Source organism: Rhinolophus sinicus, chromosome 14, assembly GCF_057876585.1.
Source record: "Rhinolophus sinicus isolate RSI-liver-muscle chromosome 14, RSI-T2T, whole genome shotgun sequence".
NCBI lineage: Eukaryota > Metazoa > Chordata > Mammalia > Chiroptera > Rhinolophidae > Rhinolophus > Rhinolophus sinicus.
In genome coordinates, this window is record NC_142514.1 from 116,714,147 (window position 1) to 116,738,539 (window position 24,393).

Genomic DNA, 24,393 nt, shown 5'->3' on the forward strand with positions numbered 1-24,393 from the left:
TTTAAAAGATACTTGAAGAAATGATAATTTATACAATAATCGGGCTGCATCCATTTCATGAGAAAATTAACTTCCAGAAACAAAATTGGTGTGTGATTATCTTTGCAGTTAATGTAGCTGCAAAGATAGCATGTAGCCCAACCCCTTACATATCACACCTATACAAAAAACTGATAAGCTTTGGAAAGTGGACAGGGATACAAACACAATTAAAACACTAGTCATCCTTTCAAAAGATTATTTTCCATTAGGAGAATGGGGTCAAGGTAAGAAAAATATGAAAAGTGCTTTAAGAAAGTGTGATGTTCTACGAAAATTTAGAGCAAAACTCTCTCACGAGGGAGAAGAGAGAAAACTTTGTGAATAAAGTAACATTTAAACTGGGCCTTGAAGAGCAGGTAGAATTGTATTAAGTAGGAATAGAGAGAAATAAAAAAATATGACAAGAGAAACAAGGTGCAAGCCACATGTGGGAAACCATGTCACTCAGTTTGTTTAGAAGAGTGGGAAATGGGACTGGATAGTTATTTTTAGATGAGAGCATGGAGGGTCTTCAGTACTATAATTAGTTTATTATTGCTTTTGTAGATAGTGGAAACCATTGAAGGGTTTCATTCATAAAAATAATTACAAACATTTATGTGTGCTTACTGTGTTCCATGTACATTGTACATGTATTCTTATTTCAGTTTCAGAAAATCCACCGAGGGCAAGTGCTATTATTATTTCCACTTTTGAGATGAGAAAGCCAAGATATAAAAGCTTGAATAATAGGTTATTTAACAAGTAATTGGACGAGCTGGTATTTGAACCCAAGTCTGGTTTAGGAAGCTCTGTGCTAGATAAGAAGGAGGAAAGTGAGGAATAGGAATCTTGGTTTACAAGGAAATGATACCAGACCCATCGAGATGGAGGTGTCCTAGGGCAGTTGAAACTGAGATAGAAGTTCAGGAAAAAACTAGGGCCAGAGTTTAGTGAGGATTTTTGTGAGGATGTTGGTTGAAGTTATAGGAATAGATGACACTTCCTTGGAGGAAAAAAAAAAAAGTGACCAGAGATTAAAGATGAGACCTCAGAGCAGGACATTGGTGAATAGCTAGATTGAGGAGAAAGGAAAAGTAGAGTTGCCAGCAGATGAGAGGAAGTAACCAGAAAAATACAGGGAGAAAAAAATAAGCGCAGAAAGTCTCAAACCAAGGAAAGAAGAATTTCCAACACAGAGCATCAAATGCCAGAAAGAATCAACAATAGTGTAAACTGAGAAAGAAAACAATAAAAAAGCATTTGACTTGGCGGTGGGAGTTAGTAGTAACTATTGGAGTGCAGTGCAAAGGGTTAAAGTCAACTGAAGTTTAAGTAATAAGATTGGTGGTAAAGACAAGAGAGATGCTCAAGGGATAGTGGGTTGAAATAATAGTTACTACTGTGGTCATCAATGTATTTCGTAGGCAGACATGTTCACAGGATCCAGAAAAAGAGCTGTACCAAATGAAACACTCACTTGGGAGAGATAAGCATTGAAATCACAGGGAGGGAGAGGTGTCAGCTTACGCAAAAAGGGACTGTGCTATTTCATTAGCTGTTTCAACAATAAATTTCTACTAGAACTAAAAAATGTTTCTCAACGCCAAGTATATTAAAATGTCTGCATGGTTTGTGTTTTGTATTAATAGCTGTGTAACCTGATTTTTGTTACCAAAGACCTAATTTCTTTCTTTTTTTTAAAACACAACTTTTATTTGTTTATTTTTTTAGTTTGGGAATATTGGGGAACAGTGTGTTTTTCAGGGCCCATCAGCTCCAAGTCATTGTCCTTCAATCTAGTTGTGGAGGGCGCAGCTCAGCTCCAAGTCCAGTCGCCGTTTTCAATCTTAGTTGCAGGGGGCACAGCCCACTATCCCATGTAGGAATTGAACCTGCAACCCTGTTATTAAGATCTTGCGCTCTAACCAGCTGAGCCATCCGGCCACCCCAAAGACCTAATTTCAAGTTTCTATCACCACCACTTACTAGTGGGACAACCTGTACAAAAGAGCTAATCGTGAAAAGTTGCCACAGTTTCTTTATCCATGAAATAGAAATAATAGTATCTACCCTAACTATTCCACAGGATTATTATGAGGATAAAATAGTCATGCACGTTAAAGTAGTCAAGGACCAAGCAAACGTTAAATGTTATTTCTTTTAGCCAGCACTCATAAGTGTTGACTGACTCAGAAAAGCCGATTAGCCCAGCTCTCACTGCAATAAATTACAGCTGGGGCATGAGGATTTGAGATAAATTTTTAAAAACTGGGTAAAAGGCGAGTGGGCTTATTGATCATTCCACTTTGTTGAAAACACAGAAAAATTCTGCAGCAATAGAACATAATTTGAGGCCTTAATCATAGAAAATAATTCTAAAGCTCGCACATCAGAGACTCCCAAACAAGCAAGTCATAGTCTGAGCACTGCTGCATTATCAAAATCTCATAGGGATATCCTGAGCTTCCTCACATATCTCAAGTCCATATGTACAGACATGAGGTCTGGGAGAGAATGGTGCCAACATATCTGAGCTGAGCATGGTACAAGCAGCACTTATCCCCACCAAGGCCCTTGGTTTGAACTTTGTTAAAAGAGAACTTGAGCTGCAAAAGTTTGTAGGATGGTCTCAAGGATGTGATCGCTATAAGCATTTTTCAGAATGCCTAATAAATTAACCAGATCAGAAAATATTATTGGCAAATAAATCAATAAAGTGCTCAAAATAATCAGACACTAAATGGTTATAGCATGACAGGCAAATAGCCAAAAGTAATTGTTTAGTGCTTCATTCAATATCTTCATTCACTGGATGTACCCCAAAATTTCCTATGGTATTTTAAACAATGTTAATCTTAGGAGAATAAGTAAAAGAAATAAAAGCCTATCCATGGGCATAACACTTTTTGTAGGCAACTGAGCCTAACAAGAAATGGCCCTTTTATTTATGTCATTTAGTATCTATTTATTCATTGATTTATTCATTCATTAGTTCATTCAACAATCATTTGTAAATACTTACTACATTGTGATAGTAACTGTAAATTGCAATTTCATGAATTTTACTAAAGGAAATAAGTGTGATTGAATGGTAGCTTGAAGAGGAAGATTCTTTCAGGCCTGAGGGACAAAATGAGAGCATGGAGAGAATTAATGTAACCAGCCTAGCATCTCACAACATTTTTCTCTTAGTTAAGGAGGCAAAATTTTTCTACCCAGAGTTTGTGTCTCATGTCTGGTGACAGGAGCAGCATGAAGACTGCTAAGAGGTGGACTGGAGTCACACAGACGACTGTCAATATGTGACTCGAGGTTGATGTGTCAATCATTTCTACCTGGAGTGTAACCATGAGGACTGAGGTAACCAATAGGAACAAAGTGTCTGGTAAGTGTCTGTAAATCTACCACATGGCCATAGGTAGAAAAATACATGGGGTGGGACACATCATTCCCTTGTGTTACTCCTTAAACAAAACAGCATTAAATATTTAAACTCTCTGGCTAAAGACCATTTCAAGACTTGTAGGACCAGAGAAATAGAAAATATATCTGACATTCAAATTGAATTATAAAATTGAAAATGTTGAATTTCCACACATAAAAAATATAACACAAAATTGGAATTCTGAGATTGAATTTAATGTGGAAAAATACAAACATATTTGAGTCATTTCACAGAGCAGCCAGCATGAAGTGACCAGGAAAACCATGGAAATAATTTGCCTGTTTGGAAATAGTTACTGTATTTCCCCAAAGATAAGACCGCGTATTATATTAAGTTGTGCTCCAAAAGACACCTTAGAACTTATGGTCAGTGAATATCATCCTGAAAAATCATGCTAAGGCTTATTTTCCAGTTAGGTCTTATTTTCAAGGAAACACAATAGGAGTGAGTTGACATAGCCACACGAGTCTCTTAAGCCTGTCATTCTCCCGAGGGATAAAAGTTAGAGAAATGATTTCCAGAACATTATATCCAAAACTGGATTAAAGGGAGAGAAGCTCCCAGAGAAAAAACATCCAGATGTGAAGAGCAACACAATTTTAACATGTTTTGAGCTTCTTGGAAACTAGGCCAAGTACAGGTGTTGCTAGGATTTTGTAGGATTTAATCCCCAACTTTTTGTTCTAGACTTTTATGTTTTTCTTTTCACTCTCAAGTAGATCACACTCTAGCACTAGCCCAGAAGTTACATGTGTTCTGCTATGAATACCTAACTGGAAATTCCAGATTCAGGACCACTTGAAACTTTGAAGCTTGCTGCTTAACCAAAACTTAATTTAAAATGACTTGTTATTTTAGAAAGAAACTTAACAGAATGCCGCTTTAAGTCACCAGTTTCCAATCCACATTAACATCCTTATAAATTGTAACAAAACACTCAGAGCTTTTAAGCCAAGAGCTCTGGATTCAGACCGGCAGAAAATGGTGCTGGTTAAGCTCTTGCTGCTCTTTTCCCCACCCCTGTCCTCCCTTCCGCAAGGTGGTGTAACACTGAGCCTATAGGCAACTTCTCTGTAGTTTCTTCATCTGGAAAATCAAGGTGCCGGACAAGATCAGTGGTTTTTGAGCTTCACTCCACGGAGCCCTCATTGTTCCGTAGAAATTGGGGACTTTGTTAGAGAAAGGAGGATGGGGTATAAAGTGGGAATGACGTAAGTGGGACTCCCAAGCCCCACTTCCCACTTCCATCAGTGCACTTCTTTTCTCATCTGGTTTACAAATTGATTTTCCAAAAGGGGTTTTGTTTAAAAGATATAGTAGTTTACAAAAGTTTCAAAATCTGTAAATTGTAGGACATATAGACTCTTACCAGATTGAACATTTTATGAGACTCTTCCGGAATATTTTATGTAATTTCTTGCCCAGTCCCAGATGGTCACAATGCTGTTTTCTTGAGTTAACTCTTGTTTCCCAGAGCCCAGAGCTGGGGGCAATCTCATCAAACCGACCAGATTCCCTAATAGTCAGGGTGTGTCTTCCACAAGTTGACTTTGAAAGCAGTCTGTATTCTAATATAGAGCTCCTTTCATGATTTTCCTTGCCTGTGCTGGAGTCACTTTAATTGCTAATGTTCTTTGGTCACTGCCCCACCCTCTCTATCTGAAGTCCAAAAGAAGGAAAGCATTTCATTTATGTGAAAGCGGCTTCCAATTCCTCTTACACTTTTGAATTTGCATACAAGTATTACTCCACTTAAATGAGGAAGTTGTGGTTAAATGATTAGGGAGGAAATAAGCTCTTTAATGTCAGTCCAACATATATTGAAACAACATGTATGCATACGATGGTGTTCTTAGAGTGGGAGGAAAACAAATTGGTATGGTGAAAAAATCCTGAGAAAGCAAAATGGGAAACACCATGAGTTGCCAGTGGAAGAAGACAGGCAATTGTTTCTCTACTTTATGTCTTATTTAAATACTTTCAAAGGAGGGTGGGACATGAGTAGAGGAAGGTACTCATTTAGACCAAATTTTCTCTCCAAGAGTGGAATGGATACCACAGATGTTTGATGTGGCATATGAATACATGAATGCACATTTTTTCATTACATAACTTAACTATGTATGTATTTTAATGTGCACACAAAAATAATAGCTCATTAAATTATGTTTTTGCAGATGTGACGACCTAAATGAGGCAAAATTTTCAAAGTAAATTTAAAGAAAAATGCAAAAATAGTACTAGAGGTGGTATTAGCAAAGATTTGGCAAAAATTGTGGTGGAGGTAGGAAGATTAATGAAGGTCGGGAAACTTAGGGCTAGACCAGCTCCAGAGTGTCTTCTATTCCAGCACTTTCTCATAAAACTAATGTGTGCAACTTTATACCGACTTCAGTTATAGATATTTTAAGGTGTCCCATAAGAAGTCTGTTTACTAATTAGCCCCCTTCCATAGTAATTGATGCACCAGAAGATACTAAATAGGATCTTTTGAATGGATTAATACATGAATGGATGCATACATGAAAGAATAGATAATTGCTGCCTAGCCTCAAAGAGCAAAGATGTGCTCACGTCAAGGGGAAGAAGGATTAAAAATGAAACCCCAGTCTCCCACTTGATCTTTTGCCAGCACTGCCTCACCTGATACATTCTAACAAGTTTCAGATAAAGATCCTATTTTTCCCATGATGCCAATGAGCAGGGTCTACACAGGGCAGGGAATTACCTCATACCCCACCTGTGGACTAGGGTCTTCTCAGCCAAGGTTCTCAGATCCTAGGTCTCAATAAAGATTAATGGAAACAATGGTGCTATGCAAATAGTGTACCAGGCCATTTAGCAAAGGCAGAAGTCACCCCATGAACCCAGGACAGTCACCCCAAAGTGAATGCCTGTGGAGCTAAATAAATTTCAGTCAGTATAGGTATTGAACAGCCAGAGAGCATATGGTGTCAGCAGTTCTGCCCTGTGTCCTAGAAGCAAGGTGTGTATACAACCCGGAGCATTTTACAACCAGCAAAATCAAGTAGCAAAGTCTATTTTTTAAAAAAAAGGTCATGGAGTACTCTGTGATCTGTGTCCTGTATAACAAGGCCTTTCTCAAATAGGGAAGAATTGCAGAAAAGAGCTGTTTACATGGTACAGCGTGTCTCCTTCATACACGTCCTGTTTGATATTAATCATAAGATTGCTACACCAAGAAAACCCAAATAATCTGTATGGAGTCATCATTGCTGATGATTGCTCAGGCTATTCACTGCTAATCTAGAGGATGTTATGAAACGTGAGTCAGACCACTTCCGGCTTTCTGGAAGTGCAAAGACTCTCTGTATATAAAGAGGGAGTTCCCTAGATGAGATATTGGAGCAACAGGCAGGTGGGGAGCCTTCAAATTTCTTCAGCTAAGAAGAGAGAGGTCAGCATGCCCAGCCTTCCTCTGCTGCTGCTGCTGCTCTGGGGCACGGGGTCTCAGGGCTTCCCAGCAGCGACTTCAGAAATACAAGGGCAGGATGTGGAGATGGTCAAGGTAAATGCTGAATTTCAATGCCAGAAATGCAAAAGTTTTTATTTGCATTTTCCCCACAGTATAATGGAGCAGTAGTAGTGTAATGAAATTTATGTAAGGGTGGATTTTTTACAAAGAGAAATTTTTGTTAGAAAGCTAACTTTCCCCCAGAATGTATCTAGCCATGCACAGACTCTCCTTTTCTAGTTGGAGGTGAGAGGGAACTAAAGGAATGATATGCAAATTTAGCGCTACAAATTGTAACTCTGACTTCATAGTGCTTAATAGTAAGCAGATTTCTTCTCTGAAATTGCACTTTTCACCAGTAATAAAGATAATAAGGACCATGAAATCTAAGCACAATCTTTAAAAGTAGCTCTCTGTTTCCGCTAAAACCTCCTACTGTCAACCTTAGAAAAATAGGAAAGATTTCCCATTTTGTTTCAGTAATTGTATCTTTCACCAGAAATACCTGGAAAACTACTACAACCTGAACAGTGATGAGAAAAAAACGAAAAAGACGAGAGAGAATATTGCCATGGTTGAAAAACTGAAGCAAATGCAGAAATTCTTTGGGTTGAAAGTTACTGGGAAGCCAAATGCTGAAACGCTGAATGTGATGAAACAGGCCAGATGTGGGGTGCCTGACGTAGCTGAGTTTGTCCTCACTGAGGGGAACCCTCGTTGGGAGCACACAAACCTGACCTACAGGTAACCAGACTGAGCACTAGAGTGAGAATGCTATTTCCCATCAGAGCCATAAGAAATGAGGTCCTATGTGTCTCTATATTATTTCATTTTAAGGATTGAAAATTACACACCAGATTTGCCGAGAGCAGTTGTGGACCATACCATTGAGAGAGCCTTTCAACTCTGGAGTAATGTCTCACCCCTGACCTTCACCAAGGTTTTTAAGGGTCAAGCAGACATAATGATATCCTTTGTCTGGAGAGGTAAGCTCTTTATGTATCAAAAGTATTCTCATTTTAACTTTATCTGGCCACTAAATCTCTTCACCTAGAATTCCTTGTTTCAGAGAAATATTGATTTTATAGGCATAAGGGGGAAACTATGTCATATTTGATGGAAGTCTGTTGGCCTCTTAGCAAAGCAAATGCTTGTCCTCTTCTGTTAAACTAAATAAGAAGCAAGAGGGACATTTGTTGAATTCTGTTTCTTGCAGATCATGGTGACAATTCTCCCTTCTATGGACCTGGAGGAAACCTTGCTCATGCTTTTCAACCAGGCCCAGGTATTGGAGGGGATGTTCATTTTGATGAAGAAGAAAGGTGGACCAACGATTTCACAGGTAAGTCAACTAGCCTTGCCTTTCTCAATTCCCCCACCCCTTCACGGTTCATTGTAATAACCGACTAGTTTCACTAAAAGAATGCATCAATGGAAGCGTACTTTTTAATACCTCTTAGAAAATTCATAATACATTTAGAAAAGTGTAAGAAAAGGGTATTTCTGTTAGTAACAACATCTTATTGGCTACAAATAGTCCACTTTAAAATTTCTATTAAGAAAATGTTGAAAATCCTAATGTTTTACTTGTGGGCATCTACATACAATTTTTTTACTAGAAAGACAGGCACACCAAGATTTACTAGTGGTAGTAAGATTACGTGCAATTTAAGGGAGGAGAGGCTATATGTGTTTTCCAAAATTTCTAGCATTAAGCATATAGCCGTTTTATAAACAGGAAAAAAAATGTGTGTTAACAGACTTCCATTGCTTCTTTGTGAAATAATATGCATCATCTAATCACTGACAAGATTGACAAATCTGTGCTAGACTCTCAGTCTACTGAGTTTGCCTTTTAATTGCATCAGTGTAATCATAGAGTTTAGGCTTTAACCTGTCTCTTCACTATTAATAAATACATCCTTCTCACCTTAGGAAAAAAAAGTTTTTTATATATTTTTAAAAACTATGAAATAAATATGAGCATTAGTCCTTGTAGAATTGTACATTACTTCTTAATTAAATATCTCATAACTGAAAACATTTCAAGTAATTACAAATGGGTTTATTGGCCCTTTTAGATTACAACTTGTATCATGTTGCTGCTCATGAATTGGGCCACTCCTTGGGACTCTCTCATTCTTCTTATATTGGGTCTTTGATGTACCCTACCTACATCTTCAGTGGTGATGTTCAGCTCTTTCAGGATGACATCGATGGTATCCAGGCCATATATGGTGAGTATAAAGAAAAACATCATAGACAAGGGGCTGTTACAACAGCCATTCGCTATGTCTTTTAAGAAGCTGTCTTTCATTGTTTATGTAGGTTTCCAATACCAAGCAGCACTAACTCAAGATGTGTTTTCTCTTTAGGACCTTCCAAAAATCCCATCCAGCCAATAGGCCCACAAACCCCACGAGTATGTGACAGTAAGCTAACCTTTGATGCTATAACTACGCTTCGGGGAGAAGTGATGTTCTTCAAAGACAGGTAAGACATCAATTCTCCTTCTAGTTTTGTGTTTGTAATAATAACAACACTCACTACTATGGTTCCCTATGGGCCCCTAGTGTGCATCACATGTTATTTATCTTATTTTTTTATACATACATAATTATGTGGTAGCACTTGCTTGCATTTTTCAAAACATAATAAATTTATAACAACTTTGTTTTCCCACATCTATTGTGCCATTTGATTTTCAGAAAAAATACCATTGAAACAGAAAACCAGTAAATATAATCCCATTTTGCAGATAGGTAAAGTAAGGCAGAGAAGAAAAGAGACCTTTTCAGGGCACAGAGTTCTTTGGTGACAGGGCAGTAATTGGTCTTCTGACCCCTCCTTCAGGGCTCTTTTCCTTTATGGCATTCTTTATGTTGATCAGTATGTTAGTACTTTATTAAGAGAAATCAGTCCTTTTCATAGCATCATCAAGCTGATACCTTTTAAGTATCACCCCTTCTGTCCTAGAAAAGACAATCCTCCCAAAGCGTGTGATCATGATAGGACGCTGTTGCCCCCAGAGGCCTAGAGAAGGGTGGGAGCCATTGTGGGAGGATCCCCATGAATTCATGAGGCCCCTCTCTTGGGTGGATGTGAGCAATCACAATGCGCTTTCCACCTCAGAGGAGGACCCTAAGTCTCCCTCTGCAGCACGTGGCCTCAGAAAGGCTGGGGTGGGTCCCCTCACACTCGAGGAAAAGGCTGGTCTTGTGTACCATACAGATTGCTAACAGACCAAGCACAATAATAATACAGTCTTTTTCTGAATGATGCAGTCCACAGCACATAGAAAGTAGGGGTGCTCAGAAAGGTTCACTTCTCCTCTGCTACTCTTTTTAGTGTGGTGTTAATGCTGTTTGAATACTTTGTGGCCATATCTAGGCCAAAATGCAGGGTATTGGCTGCTAATGCTTTCCGTCCTCTTCTTAATTGTTTTTGAGTGGATAAGATAAGCCTGGCTGTAAAGCACCTGGGGTGTGGCTCAATGCTGGGGAGTGCTAAGGAAATACATTGTGTTTACGAAAAGCTTTCAGTAGAGCACTGCACACCTATCCAAGCAAGTATTTGAGGGACTACTCTGAAGAACAGCACAAAGTCTAGAATTTGCAGGAACTGAAAGGACACTGAGATCGTTTAAATGTCACCAAGTCACTAAGACATGGAATGCTAGAAACAGTAATAATAACTGACTTGTCCAAGATCTCACAATCAAGCAGAGGCATGACTAGATCTAGAAGACAGATTTCTGACTGCCAAGGTCATAGTCTTCCCCTTGGCCTGGAATCTAGAAACCCTTCTGTCAGCCCACACGACAGTCTATGCTTTGCCATTTCCCCAGTCCGTATGGGCTATAGAATCAACTTTGTTAACCACCAACCAAAGCAAGACAAAAGGGCTAGCTGCCAGATCTGAGTTTACAGTTCACCTTTGCCTCTTATCAGCTACATGGCCTTAGACACCTCCCTTTGCCTCCTTGACCTTAATTTCTCATCTGTAAAATGAGAGTAATATTCCCTTGTAGGGTTTTTGTGAGGTAAAGCATGATGTAGTTAAAGGGCCTATGTGATGGATGTGTACACTAATGTAGGTAGGAAATTTGCATTGTGTTCCAGCCAGTGCTATGCTGCAGGGGGGATCCCAATGGCTCACCAAAGCCAATTTTTAAATTTTGAGAATTTTGCCAGCTGGTTGTTAAACACTACCATTATTAAGAGTTAAATTATATCAACTTAAAAATTGCATTTAAACCAAAGATAATAAAAATAATCAAATGTAATTATTTTACATTTGACTATTTATTTATGTTCTTGAGGTTGTTTATGCCTAATGCTATTTGTATGGTAGAAATCCTACACAATGGTCACCACTGCAGATCTCTTAAAATCTGCTCTGGTGGGAGTATTTTCACCATGGAAATAAACAAATGCTACAAGCCAGGCACTCCTCCCCACCCCCACCTTGGAGAGCCAGATGTTAAATATTTACCAGCACACCACTAGTGTCAGCAACAAGAAGGAGATGGATGTCAGCCAGAGCTTGCTATAGATTAGATCAAAACCTTTTTTTCTTGTTTTCCAAACCAGGTTCTACATGCGTGTAAATTCTTTTTACCCTGAAACTGAGCTCGATTTGATTGCTGTTTTCTGGCCAATTGTGGCAAATGGACTTGAAGCTGCTTATGAGTTTGCTGATAGAGATGAAGTCCGGTTATTCAAAGGTATTGCTTCCACTTATTTTTCAGTTTCTATGAATTATTTTTTCATTGGCTGAGATATAAGAGAATACTAGCTCTCTCCATGGAATTGAAAAAAATCTAAGTATCACCAAATCAATGTGAGTCCATCACCTTAATTAAGAATTGCATAATGTATTTCTGAGTTATTTAAAATTAAAAGCGTATAACTGGAGATATAAATTTTCTGGTTTGTTTATGAATCTGGACTTATGAAAGCGTTTTCTGTAAAAACTATTTATGTGTTTTAAGCCCTCTCCACATCGTTGGGGGTGCTGAGAAAAAAAACGGAGAGACTTGGACCAGTACTGTAGAGGGCTGGAACAGAAACTTTGAATTGTGTGACTTCCTAGAGCTATTTTAATATAAATGACTCTCCTCAGAAAGGGGGAGCCCCCGTCCCACACTGGTTAGCATGGGCCAGTCATGTTGACATCATCTGGGGAGTTTGCTAGATGTACAGAATTACAGTTAGCATAATGCCCTTAAGGTCCATCCCTGTTGTCAGGTCCCAGTCCAGACTTCGAATTTTAACAAAGTTCCCAAGTAATTTGTACGTACATTACACTATGAGAAGTCCTGAATTACCATGAATTGACTATCACTAGGTGGCATCATGAACTTTTGAGTCATTTGGACATTTGGAAAGAAGCCCCCAACCTCATAAACCAGTCATTCTCTAATCTGATTCTGCTGCAGATTAGAATCATCTAGGAAACCTTAAAAAAATACTGATTTAATTGGTCTGGGATAGGATACTAGTATCAGTATTTTTAAAAATCTCTTGAGATAATTCTAATGTGTAGCCAAGACACTGCTCTAGCATGTAAGACTAAGAATTTCCCTGGAAATCTGTTTGCTGGTGCCCTGGGCAAAGATTTTCACCTCTTTTTCTTGATTGCAGGTCATAAGTACTGGGCTGTTCGGGGGTACGATGTGCTGCCTGGATACCCCAGGGACATCTACAGATCCTTTGGCTTCCCTAGAAGTGTGAAAAATATCGATGCTGCTGTTTTTGAGGAAGATACTGGAAAAACATACTTCTTTGTTGGTAACAAATACTGGAGGTAAAGACTCATTGCAGAAAATGTTAGGGCACCAGTTCTCTCTAGATAGAGAGGAAGTTCTAGATTGAACCATTTTCAAGTGAGTCTCATATTGCCTCGGCTAGCTGCCTTTTCTATGAATGGCATCCAGCATCCAAGTCTCTTTACCAATAGTTATTGTGCAATACCTGTCCCAGAAATCCAGGGAGCAAATGGGGGCTGACTTTGGAAAAGAAGACATAGAAAGGAGGATATTCATCTTCATAGAGCTACTTCAGCCAAAAGAAACTTATGTTTAGTCACATTTTACCTTAATAGGACATTGTGTGGCACTGGAGAATTAGAATTAGATGTTGGAGTTCAGAGGGACTATATAAATCTAATCTACCCAACATCCTACCTCACCTCATCCCACTCCCCATTTTACACATGATTTATGGAATTAAAAGTTCATATTATATTCTTGCTGGGAATTCTCTGTAATGATTTTGATAAGGCTACACATTTAACAAATGGATCAGACACTTTTGATTATTTTTTGACCAGGTATGATGAATACAAACGATCCATGGATGCAGGTTATCCCAAACTGATAGCAGATGGCTTTCCTGGAATTGGCAACAAAGTTGATGCTGTTTTCCAGAAAGATGGTAAGTGAGTGTGTGTGTGTGTGTGTGTGTGTGTGTGTGTGTGTGCGTGTGTGTGTTTTATTTCATTGCCATAGAATAGCATTCATATTATTATTTTAACAGAAAATGCCAACAATATTTGTTCACCCAAATGACTTGGGTTTTCCAAGAGTTCAAGTTAAACCTAGAAATCATTTGTATAATGTAGTAAATCTCTTTTGTTTTATTTCTAGGATTTTTCCATTTCTTCCATAAAACAAGGCAATACAAATTTGATCCTAAAACGAAGAGAATTTTGACTCTCCAGAAAGCTAATAGCTGGTTCAACTGCAGATGAAATTGACTGCCGTTTCAAAATTGAATAGAAAAATATATTTTGAGAGCCCAAGGAAGGTATTTTCCTGAAGAGCAAATAAAATACAGGGCTGTTAAGTATAATCTCATTTTATACCTCATTCTGCATATTGTTTTTATGATTTAGAATGCAATGTTTTTTTGTACTGTTATAATTTAGTTCCACAAATAAGAACTAAGGATGGTCAAGTTCATGGCTTATTGATTCATATGAGGCAGTTTTGCAAAAAGAGAAGCTCTTTCCAAAGTATAAGACTCTGAGATTGATGCTGGAGAGCAGCCATGATAAATGTCTCTCAGGAGAGAAAGAGACAGGAGATAGGATTCTTCACCAACGGAAAAACAGTTCAAGAACCTATGAGCAGCCACTAACTAGTATTATCCCGGTATGCAAGGGACAACTTTTGTTACAGAAAATAAAATGTTTATGTTTACAATAAAGCCATTCATGTCTCTACTATTTTATAAACTAATACATTTACGTTATGAGGTTTTGTTTCTTGATTATAAAGCCACACTTACAGAGATTAATTTTCCAATTTGTAATTGGGAAGTAGACAACTATGCAAAATATTCATGTGGGAAATAAAGAAATACAAATTATTCATGTGGGAAATTAAAAAGTTCAAATATTCTCCATTCTCATGGAATTTACATCATATATAAGTGGGAGAAGTCTATTTCCGATGTTCCATATAAGGATTCCAAAATTGTTTTTAGGTAAAAGCAGTGACAGCATGGTAGAGTTTTCTAAGAACAGTCTTCTCTCTTCTTCTGGACACACAGGAAGGCTGTTTTCCCACAGCCCAACACCTTATAGTTGTGGTGGGGGATGGGTGAGCAGGGGCATCTGACTAATCCTGGCCAGTGGATTGTGCCCAGGAGTGACCAATATCACCTCTGGATGGAAACATTTGATTGCCGGTACAAATTTCTCCAAGTGATCTCCCTTTCTCTGCTGTGATGATTGCAGAAGCACTTCCTGAGAGAGTTTCCACAAGATGGAATAAGATTGAATTGTTAGGCCACCATTCCAAACAGTTACCCCAAACTTCGGTAGATTTTTTTTAAAATAAAAAATGTGGCTATGCCACTAAGATATTAGATTTTGTTAAAGCTGCATAATCTAGTTTTTCTGAAAACAACACTATTCCATCGTACCTAATTTGGGAGGATATTAACATAGGTAGTAGTCTTGCAGGTAACTTTCAAGCCCCATGAATTTTATGAGTTGCTCAGAGGGTGTTCATGGTGTTTACAAACTTTCCAAGTACATAGAGACTCTTGAGAATATTTTGAGGTGCTCATTATTCTGAGGGAGGCATTTTTCAATTTAAGAATTTGGAGAGTAGTTTGTAACCTCTCTTTTGGCCATTCTCTCTGTCTCTCTCTTTCTCTCTCTGTCTCTCTGTCTCTGTCTCTGTCTCTGTCTCTCTCTCTCTCTCTCATAAACATCTTTATGATGAAGTATAACATGAATGCAGAAAAATGCACATATCATAAATGTTCATATCACAAAGTTACAAACCCCGTGTAACTCTCAGCCAGCTCAAGAAACAGAGCGTCACCAGTCCCAAAGTAGGCGCCCTCAAGTCGTGCCATCCATGCTCAGCTATCTATTAGCTTAGTTCACTAGAATCAGAGCCTGAAACAGGAATTCTGTGGTGTGGTCATTGGAAGAGGAGTTGCTCCCAGGGGGAGAGAGTAGGGGAAACATTTTAGAACAGGGAAAAAGCTAAAGAACGCTAAAAAATGTGGTCTAAGAAAGAGATTGCTCTGATCTCATGAGCAGGGAGCTCTGGAGCAAAAACTGAGTCACACTTAGTTTCACCCTGAGGCAAAGGGTCTACCTAACCTTTTGTAGCTCTGTGTCAGTTAGTCATTAGTTAAGGTCTGGTTTCAAAAGGAGGGGCATAGCTCTGAAACAAGATGGCTCCCGTCTGACAAAGGAACAGGGAACACTGGGAGTTGTAAGCAGCCAACCCTCACAGTAGCCGGGAGGTGCTAATGCTAATTAGCTTGTGCTAATGAGGATCTGGGAGCAGCATTAACAGCATCCACTATACATGCTCTATTTCCCAAAGGTAACAACAATCTGAGCTCTAACATCTTAGATTAAATATGCCTATTTTTGAACTACATTGAATCAAATACCTGTTCTCTTGGATATGCCTTATTGTGTTCAGCACAGCGTTATGTTTCTGCACTTCATCCACTGGTAATGGGCTTTAGGTTGTTATCATTTGGGGGCTTTTATAAATAATGCCACACATATGTAGACATTTCTGTTGATTGTTGACCTAAGAGTACAATTGCTTAGTCATAGTGATTATCAGACACCTCTTCAGATTCTTCTTAAGCCTCATCTGTCTTTTATTCCAGCCACCCAGTGGTGACTAGTTCTATGCAGGTTGTAAATGAACTTCTAAACTAACACTTGTTGTCCGTGGGCCTGTGCAGCAGCCTTCTCGCTTCCCTGCTCTAGGGCTTTTCTGCCTTTTCTGTTGATGTTGCATCAAGCTCTGCTGTGGGACTCACTCAGAACTCATGCACATGCAACCTAGAAGTGAGAAAAGTAATAATTTGTGGAGCAAATATTTTACCAATGTGAGAGGAATGGATTAGTAAATGCACCTCCCTTTCTTTATTCAGAAGGATGTCTCTAAGACGATTTCAAGTGGGTCCCCAGTCTCATACTGAGCATCTTTCTCATATCTCTGTTCACTTGACAATTAATCTTTATATTGTCTCTTCCACTTTACTTACTTGGTTTCCCTGGCCCTCAATCCAACCCTCTGGATCACATGCCTCAATAGGTACTTAAACTTTTGTCTCAGGCTTTCCTTTTTAGGAATACCAGATTAAGATCATTTCTTCTGGAAGTGGGGCAGTGGTAATTCTTTGTCTGTAGTAACATCACAGTTACTAAGAATCTCACCTTTGTGAAGAGATAAAGGTGAATGGTGAGGTGCTGGGTAATCAGGTGGCTGCGACACTTCAATAGTATGAGAGGAATGGTAATTATAAGAATTGTGGTGTTAGCTGGTTAACTGCACTGGGAATTTGATAGAAGAAAGTAATAGGCTCAGGGCAGCAATATATCGATTCAAGACACATTGTGAACGCCAACAGACATGCATGGCGACATTTAAGGAAATCCTGTGCTTGTTGTAGATTGCTGAAAATCACTCCCAGTTCTAATTGCAAAGTTGGACACTTTCTAGCTGGAATAATGGGTGGATAAACCCTAAAATGTGGAACATCTAAATTTCCCTGAAAGTTCCGTATGGGCAGAAGTACTACCTCCCTCTTGCCGGAGGAATGCAACCTACCCTAGCACAGAGAATAACAAAGACTTTATCTGAGTCAATACCTCACAAGATCATACTTGTCCTCCTCCCAAATTGCTTCCCTCAACTTTTTATTGTTTTCAGGCAAATAGCTAAAGTCAGGACTCAGCACAGTTCAGATCTTAGCTATTGCAGGAAATCACTTACAAACCAAAGGAATTAGGATCTGGCCCTTAAGTATCATCAAAAACCAGAGGACCATGCTTAGCAATGTATCTTAAAGGTATTAGACAAGTGGAGGAATACAAGGCTGGACAGGGGAGAATTTCACATGTTGCACTCATTTATGACGTGAGGGTCAACAGGCTGACAAACCGGGAATTTGTCTGATATTCTGCTAATATGGATTCTCAAATCTTTGGCACAATGATGTCTTATAGTATATGAGGTAGAGATGCCAGAACTTCTGTGGCATGGTAGTGAGGAAGGAGTAAGAGGCCCCAAGAAGATGAAAACCTTAGAATGGATTTATTACTTGAGATTAGAGAACCCATCACTAGACTCTGTTCCCTGGGGAGGCCCAGAGGTCACTCCCTTCCCTGAGCCTATAAGAAACACACTAGTGAGGGACATGCTGGTGTCTCAGAGATACACAGTGGGGGTTATTCTCTGTGGACTGGGGGTGACAGTATGAGGTGTTGCTTGAAATTGGGCTCTCTAGTGTCATTATGGATGATGGGACTTCAGAATGGTGGAGGGCAGGTGATGGCACTTAATCAGGAGAGGCCAGGTGAAGGAAAGCAGCTCTAATGGATAGAGAGGCTTGAAGGACTACCTGAGAACCTTGATCTGTATGGTCCATAGATCACGTGTTTCTAGTGGTGAGTAGATGAATGGCCAACAAAGATATTGCTAAACTTATATTTTAAGAAATTGAGAATTGACAAGCAGTAAGATGATAACAGGTACTGCAATAGAAAAATCCTTATTTCTCATTCGATTGTCAAATCTAAAATGATTCATAGACTCAAAACCCATTGCTTGAAGAGGAGACTAGGTCCCCTTGAAGAAGGATGGGTGTACACATGCACACATATAAGAAAGATCCTTCTTCAAGGGGACTGTATTAGTTGGCTAGGGTTTCCATAACGAATAACACAGACTGGGTGGCATAAACAACCAAAATTTATTTTCCCATAGTTCTGGAGATTGGATGTCCAAGATCAAAGTATCAACAGGATTGGTTTTATCTTAACTTTCTCTCCTTGGCTTGTAGATGGCCGTCTTCTCCTTGTGTCTTCACATGGTCTTCCCTCTGTGTGTGTTGCTGTTCTAATCTCCTCTTCTTATAAGGATTCCAGTTACATTGCATTAAGGTGACCCTAACGACCTCATTTTAACTTAATTGCCTCTTTAAAGACCCTATCTTCAAATGCAGTCCCAGTCTGAAGTACTGGGAGTTAGGACTTCAATGTACAAATTTTGGAGACATAATTCAGCCCATAACAAGGACTTAGTTTGGTGTGCGTGCACATGTGGTGTGTGTGTGTGTGTGCAGTAAATTATTCCCACAAAGGGACCTATAGCCATTTACCAAGGTAACTGTGCTCTGGGGATAAAAGTATATCCAATTTTTTCAAGGACAGTTTGATACTAGATCTGAACTGACACTGATATCGGGTCTCAAAATGGTATCTTGGTCTTCTAGTTTAGAAAGAAAGCTTATGAAGATAAACAATGAATAAAATTCTGACTCAAAGTCACCTCACAGTGGGTCCAATGGGTCCACAGTCCCATTCTGTGGCTATTTTCTTGGTCAACCTCTTTTCTTGGTTTCCTGATTTGTAGATTAAGAACCATATGGTAGGGCGGGCAAACTGGAAGCCCTTGAAATGATTCCTTCTTAAACTCTGGCCAAAATAGTAACAGAGAAGCAAGAAAATATAATACCACATTCTGGAAGGATTTCACAGACGGGCAATACCATCAAAGACTTAAAAACAACAGGAAGGGTTGTCCCAATTATAACCTCATTCAATTTATCCTTCCAGCCCTTGCAGAAACCAATGGTGGATTGTGGTGAACTTCTGTAAATCTGCCTAACAGGTAGCTCCCATTGCAGCTACTGTCAGACATGATTTCTTTCCTTGAACAAATCAATGCAGCCTCAGAAATTTGCTGTGGAGTGATTTGGGAGGAGTGTTGGAAAATTTCCCTTATTTTCTATGAGCCCAGATGCACTGGAAAGTAGCATATTTGCTTGTGTACATTTTGTCTGGGTTTTAACCAAAACTCTAGCTTTTCTTGTTAGAGTTTTTTTGGAGAATTTAGTCCCAAACTCTATTATTAGGGGAAGCAATAGTTTTTTTTTTTTTTTTTCTAGACTTGTCCCATGTGTCTTTTTTTTTTTAATTTATTGGGGTGACAATGGTCAACACAGCTACATAGGTTTCAAATGTACAATTCTATAATACATCATGTACATATCGCATTATGTGTTCACCACCCAGACTCAGTTCTTCTTCCATCACCATAAATTTGACCCTCTTTACCCTCTTCTACCACCTCTCCTCCCCTTACCCTCTGGCAACCACTAAACTGTTGTGTGTCTATGAGTTTTTGTTTCTTTCTTTTTTTAAAATTAAAATATATTGGGGTGACAATGGTTAGTAAAGTTACATAGGTTTCAAGTGTACAATTCTGTAATACATCATCTATATATCACATTGTGTGTTCACCACCCAGAGTCAGTTCTCCTTCCATCACCATATATTTGATCCCCCTTACCCTCATCTCCCACCCCCCACCCCCTTACCCTCTGGTAACCACTACACTATTGTCTGTGTCTATGAGTTTTTGTTTCTCATTTGTTTGTCTTGTTCTTTTGTTGTTTTTGGTTCATATACCACATATCAGTGAAATCATATGGTTCTCTACTTTTTCTGTCTGACTTATTTCGCTTAGCATTATACTCTCAAGATCCATCCATGTTGTCACAAATGTTCGTATATCATCTTTTCTTACCACTGAATAGTATTCCATTGTGTATATACACCACAACTTCTTTATCCATTCATCTATCGAAGGACATTTTGGTTGTTTCCATGTCTTGGCCACTGTAAACAAAGCTGCAATGAACATTAGAGCACATGTGTCTTTATGTATAAATGTTTTCAGATTTTTTGGGTAGATACCCAGGAAAGGGATTGCTGGGTATGTGGTAATTCTATTCATAATTTTTTCAGGAACCTCCACACTGCCTTCCATAACAACTGCACCAGTCTGCATTCCCACCACTAGTGTATGAGGCTTCCTTTTTCTCCACAGCCTCTCCAACACTTGTTACTATTTGTCTTGTTGATGGTAGCAATTCTGACTGGGGTGAGGTGATATCTCATTGTGGTTTTGATTTGCATTTCTCTGATGATTATTGATGTTGAGCATTTTTTCATATGTCTATTTGCCATTTGTATGTCCTCTTTGGAGAAATGTCTCTTCAGGTCCTCTGCCCATTTTTCAATTGGGTTGTTTGTTTTTTTGTTGTTGAGTTTCATGAGTTCCTTGTATATTTTGGATATTAGCCCCTTATTGGAGGCACTATTTGCAAAAATTTTCTCCCATTCAGTTGGTTGCCTCTTTATTTTGTTGATGGTTTCTTTTGCTGGGTAGAAGCTTTTAAGTTTCATATAGTCCCATTCGTTTATTTTAGCTTTTACTTCCATTGCCTGTGGAGTCAAATTCATAAAATGCTCTTTGAACTCAAGGTCCATAAGTTTAGTACCTTTGTTTTCTTCTATGCAGTTTATTGTTTCAGGTCTTATGCTTAAGTCTTTGATCCATTTTGAATTAATTTTGGTACATGGTGACAGATAGCAATCTAGTTTGATTCTTTTGCAAGTGGCTAGCCAATTCTCCCAGAACCATTTATTGAAGAGGCTGTCTTTTCTCCATTGTATGTTTTTTGCTTCTTTGTCAAAAATTATCTGTCCATATTTATGTGGTTTTACTTCTGAGTTCTCAGTTCTATTCCATTGGTCTATGTATCTGTTTTTCTGCCAATACCATGCTGTTTTGATTATTGTAGCCTTGTAGTACAAGCTAAAGTCAGGGAGTGTGATACCTCCAGTATTGTTCTTTTTTCTTAAGATTGCTTTGGCTATTCGGGGTTTTTTGTGGTTCCACTCTCTGTGATCTTAAGTAAATGATTTCGCCTTTCTGAATTTCAGTTTCCTATGTGTGATAAAAGGAAAATAATACTAATTCCTAAGATTGTCATAAGCATGGACAAGGCTAAATCAACTTGCACAGAGCCTGCTACATATAAAATATTGAATAAACAGCAACTGCCTTTTCCTTCCCACATCCTGCTAAGGCCAGAATGCTTCATTAGTGTTGCTCTCCTCCCTAACAATATTTCCCCCAATAAAAAAGCCCACCATACCAATGAACCAACCCAACAAAGAACCCTATTCCAAATTCAAAAGGTAGTAACATTATTTTGTAATGTTAATAATATTGTAATGTGTATCCAACTATTATTATTAATAATGGCTATTTTATATTATATAGTCATACTTTCTGATATTTATAACAAGCACTGAAGCCACAATTCTGAGACATGTCTAACCCTTAATTTTATACTTTGTCTCCTTCAGCTGATAGTCTTTCTCATGGCAAATACTAGTGACCTAAAATATTTAGCTAACCTAGTATGAGGGGGTAAAAATTCAGCAATAAACTAACTCATTCTGAAGCAGTCAAATTAGTATTAAAATCGTGGGAAAGGATGTGGACTTCCCACTAGTTCTCAGTCTGTGACTTAGCACAATAACTAAATCTGTAATAAAAATCAAGAGTTTCTTAAGAAAGAAGAAGTTGCAAAATATTGTAATTAGTGTCATGCCACAGCTGACCCAGGATCATGTGTGTATGTCCACAATCTTAGAATCAGAGGTTGTTGGATGTCGAAAATTGCTAGCAAACTCATTATCCCAAGATACATTTCTCAGTCTTAGTTACAGGATGTAACGGATTATAGACATCTGTCCTATGTGGACAGCATCTGTGTGGCCCAGTCCAAAAGCTGCAGGTGACAAAACAGGTAGGCATAGATCAGAAGAAAAGACTGATTAGATAGTTGGGAGTAAAGAACATAAACTAAGGAGGTAAGTTAAAGGCAAGTTCACGGGTAGGTTTCAAGAATAAGAAAAACAAACAAGCTGAGTGTCAAAACATGAGAGATAAAAGTTGGAGAGCCAAGGTTCAGGGAAAGAGGTTTTAGATAAACATAAGTTGTAATGATTAGGATTCTGAGTAATCTCTTACCACTTGTTAGCTGGCTGACCTTGAGTTTATTACCTATTTTTTCTGATCCTAATCTCTACCCTGTTGTGTTGTTCTAAACATTAGAAACAACACACATTTAGGGCCTAGCATACAGTAACAGCTGTATACCTACAAAGGTGTGTTCACCTTTCTTTAAGGAACAATTCTATACTTGCCTGACCATATACATACTCGAGTTAAATTTAATAAGTAATGAATTATTTAAAGACAATCATAGGACTCTTTCTACCCCAAATCATTAATTTCTTCCAGGTGTGATGTTTTAATGTAGGCTAAGCCTACCCACCAACACCATTCCCATGATACATGTGCTTAATTAACCAATTATAATCACAAGCTCTTAATACAACTTTAACTTTCATTGTATCATTACCACATAAAAGCATCAACAGTATGTGCCAACACCAATAAAATTATGACCCAAAGGAAGATGGGTCATCTCAGAACTTGCAAAATAAGTGTCTGAGAGCATTGCCACAGATTTTTTTCGGCAAAAAGCTTTGTCTCGTAAAGATTCTAGAGTGAATAAGACTTGTTTCCAGCCGAAGGCATACGTGATAACCCTGTGAATGAGGTTGCATCCACCCCATTTTTATAGATAAAAAAAACAATGGCCCACAGAAATTATATACTTGCTCAAAGTCCAGCTGATTTTCTCCAGGTCTTGTTGTCAGCACCACCACCCACTCCTTCCCTCTGATTTTCAAGTTAATGCCCATTTCACTCCATCCTGCTGTAGAGCAAACCCCTTGGCTGCAGTAAGCCACAGTTGACTTGTCTGGCTCAGGACAGAGCTTGGAGATCCCAGAGCCTCCAGTTCCTAGAAATCCCATCCTGTTCCTAGAAATCCCATCCAAGTAAGGGAGAGGTGCTGGGTGGTGCTCAGAAGTCATCCCAGCACACTCAATAATTTAGTCTCTCATCACTTTGAAATTACATAATTCAAGGATGGTGGACTTAATTTATCTTTAGTGAAAGAAAAATATAATTCTATACTATAAGAGTTTTAGGGTCCTCTATAGTAATAGAATAGTTTGCTAAAACAGTTGTTTCAGACTTGCTATGTAAAAAGCACTATCGTTGGCTGAGAAAAGAAAAAGAGAGAGTGAAAGAAATGCTACTCATTGGCTAGATATGATAAGTGGTTAGATATGGAGTATTTGAAATTATTCCCCAATACAAATCTCAATCCATCTCCTATTTGTACTTAGGGAGGAGGAAAAGAAGATGGAGAGATTTTTTAAAAGGAAAGAAGAGGAAGGTAGGAGGAACATTTCAGTCTAACATGCAATTTGATTTACTTCCGTTTAACAAGATGTTGTGAAATGGTTACTATAAATATATCCATTCTGAAATCTATAGTATCCATTCAGAATGAAAAAACACCACAGAAGAATCAGTATACTCCTTCCCTCCTCCTCAGACTTAAGAAAAGTCCATCACCAGCTTTTCTTCTCACAGTTCTCCTCCTCCAGGGCCAGTAAAGCCATCTCATAATCAGTAACAGCTGATTTAAACAAGGACTCACGAAATAAAATATCTCTTCTAATATCTTCCTAGACAGAAATTCCCACATTTAGACCACAATTGTATTTAAAATTTCTTTCTATTCTACTTATTCCTAACCCACTTATATTTGAGTTTAAATATAGTATTTTAAAAAGAAAATTGCACTGGTTTTTAAATGTCTAAACATGTAACATTTTGCCAGGCTTATCAGCTACCTCTCAGTAAACTCACAAACATCAATTATGTGGTCAATTCTTTCTCCTCTTTACCAACACAGAATATCATTTCCTAGAGATTAATCATTCTTTTATCATTCAAGTTTAGAAGGTTGGGGGAAATTGCTGATGTAGTCTATAACATCTTTACATTGAATTTTTATGAGCATTCCTGATGTCATTCAGATTAAGAAAACACATGCATGAGTCATGCTGTTCAAAGATAAGCATTGTCATCCTATAAAAGGGCAGCCATTAGAGAGTAGACACAAAAACCAATAGGCAAAGAAGGTGTTTTCCTGAGGTAAAAACCATGAGA

At 38.4% G+C, this 24,393-nt stretch overlaps 1 protein-coding gene across 1 annotated transcript; it reads left to right on the forward strand.

Moving 5' to 3' along the window:
* Nucleotides 1-6,847: 6,847 nt before the first annotated feature.
* MMP1 (matrix metallopeptidase 1) lies at nucleotides 6,848-14,150 on the forward strand. The gene is made up of 10 exons (XM_019719899.3): nucleotides 6,848-6,998; nucleotides 7,444-7,688; nucleotides 7,782-7,930; nucleotides 8,161-8,286; nucleotides 9,026-9,181; nucleotides 9,320-9,437; nucleotides 11,537-11,670; nucleotides 12,590-12,752; nucleotides 13,278-13,381; nucleotides 13,594-14,150. Exons 1-10 carry the CDS (start codon nucleotides 6,894-6,896, stop codon nucleotides 13,695-13,697), a joined length of 1,404 nt encoding a protein of 467 aa, XP_019575458.2. The 5' UTR covers nucleotides 6,848-6,893; the 3' UTR covers nucleotides 13,698-14,150.
* Nucleotides 14,151-24,393: the final 10,243 nt, after the last annotated feature.

Bases quoted from the DNA above. Each gene is read 5' to 3' on its own strand.
- MMP1 (XM_019719899.3), top strand. From the start codon at position 6,894: ATGCCCAGCCTTCCTCTGCTGCTGCTGCTGCTCTGGGGCACGGGGTCT. The intron at 6,999-7,443 runs GTAAATGCTGAA...ATCTTTCACCAG, and splicing joins AGGATGTGGAGATGGTCAAG to AAATACCTGGAAAACTACTA. The intron at 11,671-12,589 runs GTATTGCTTCCA...TCTTGATTGCAG, and splicing joins TGAAGTCCGGTTATTCAAAG to GTCATAAGTACTGGGCTGTT.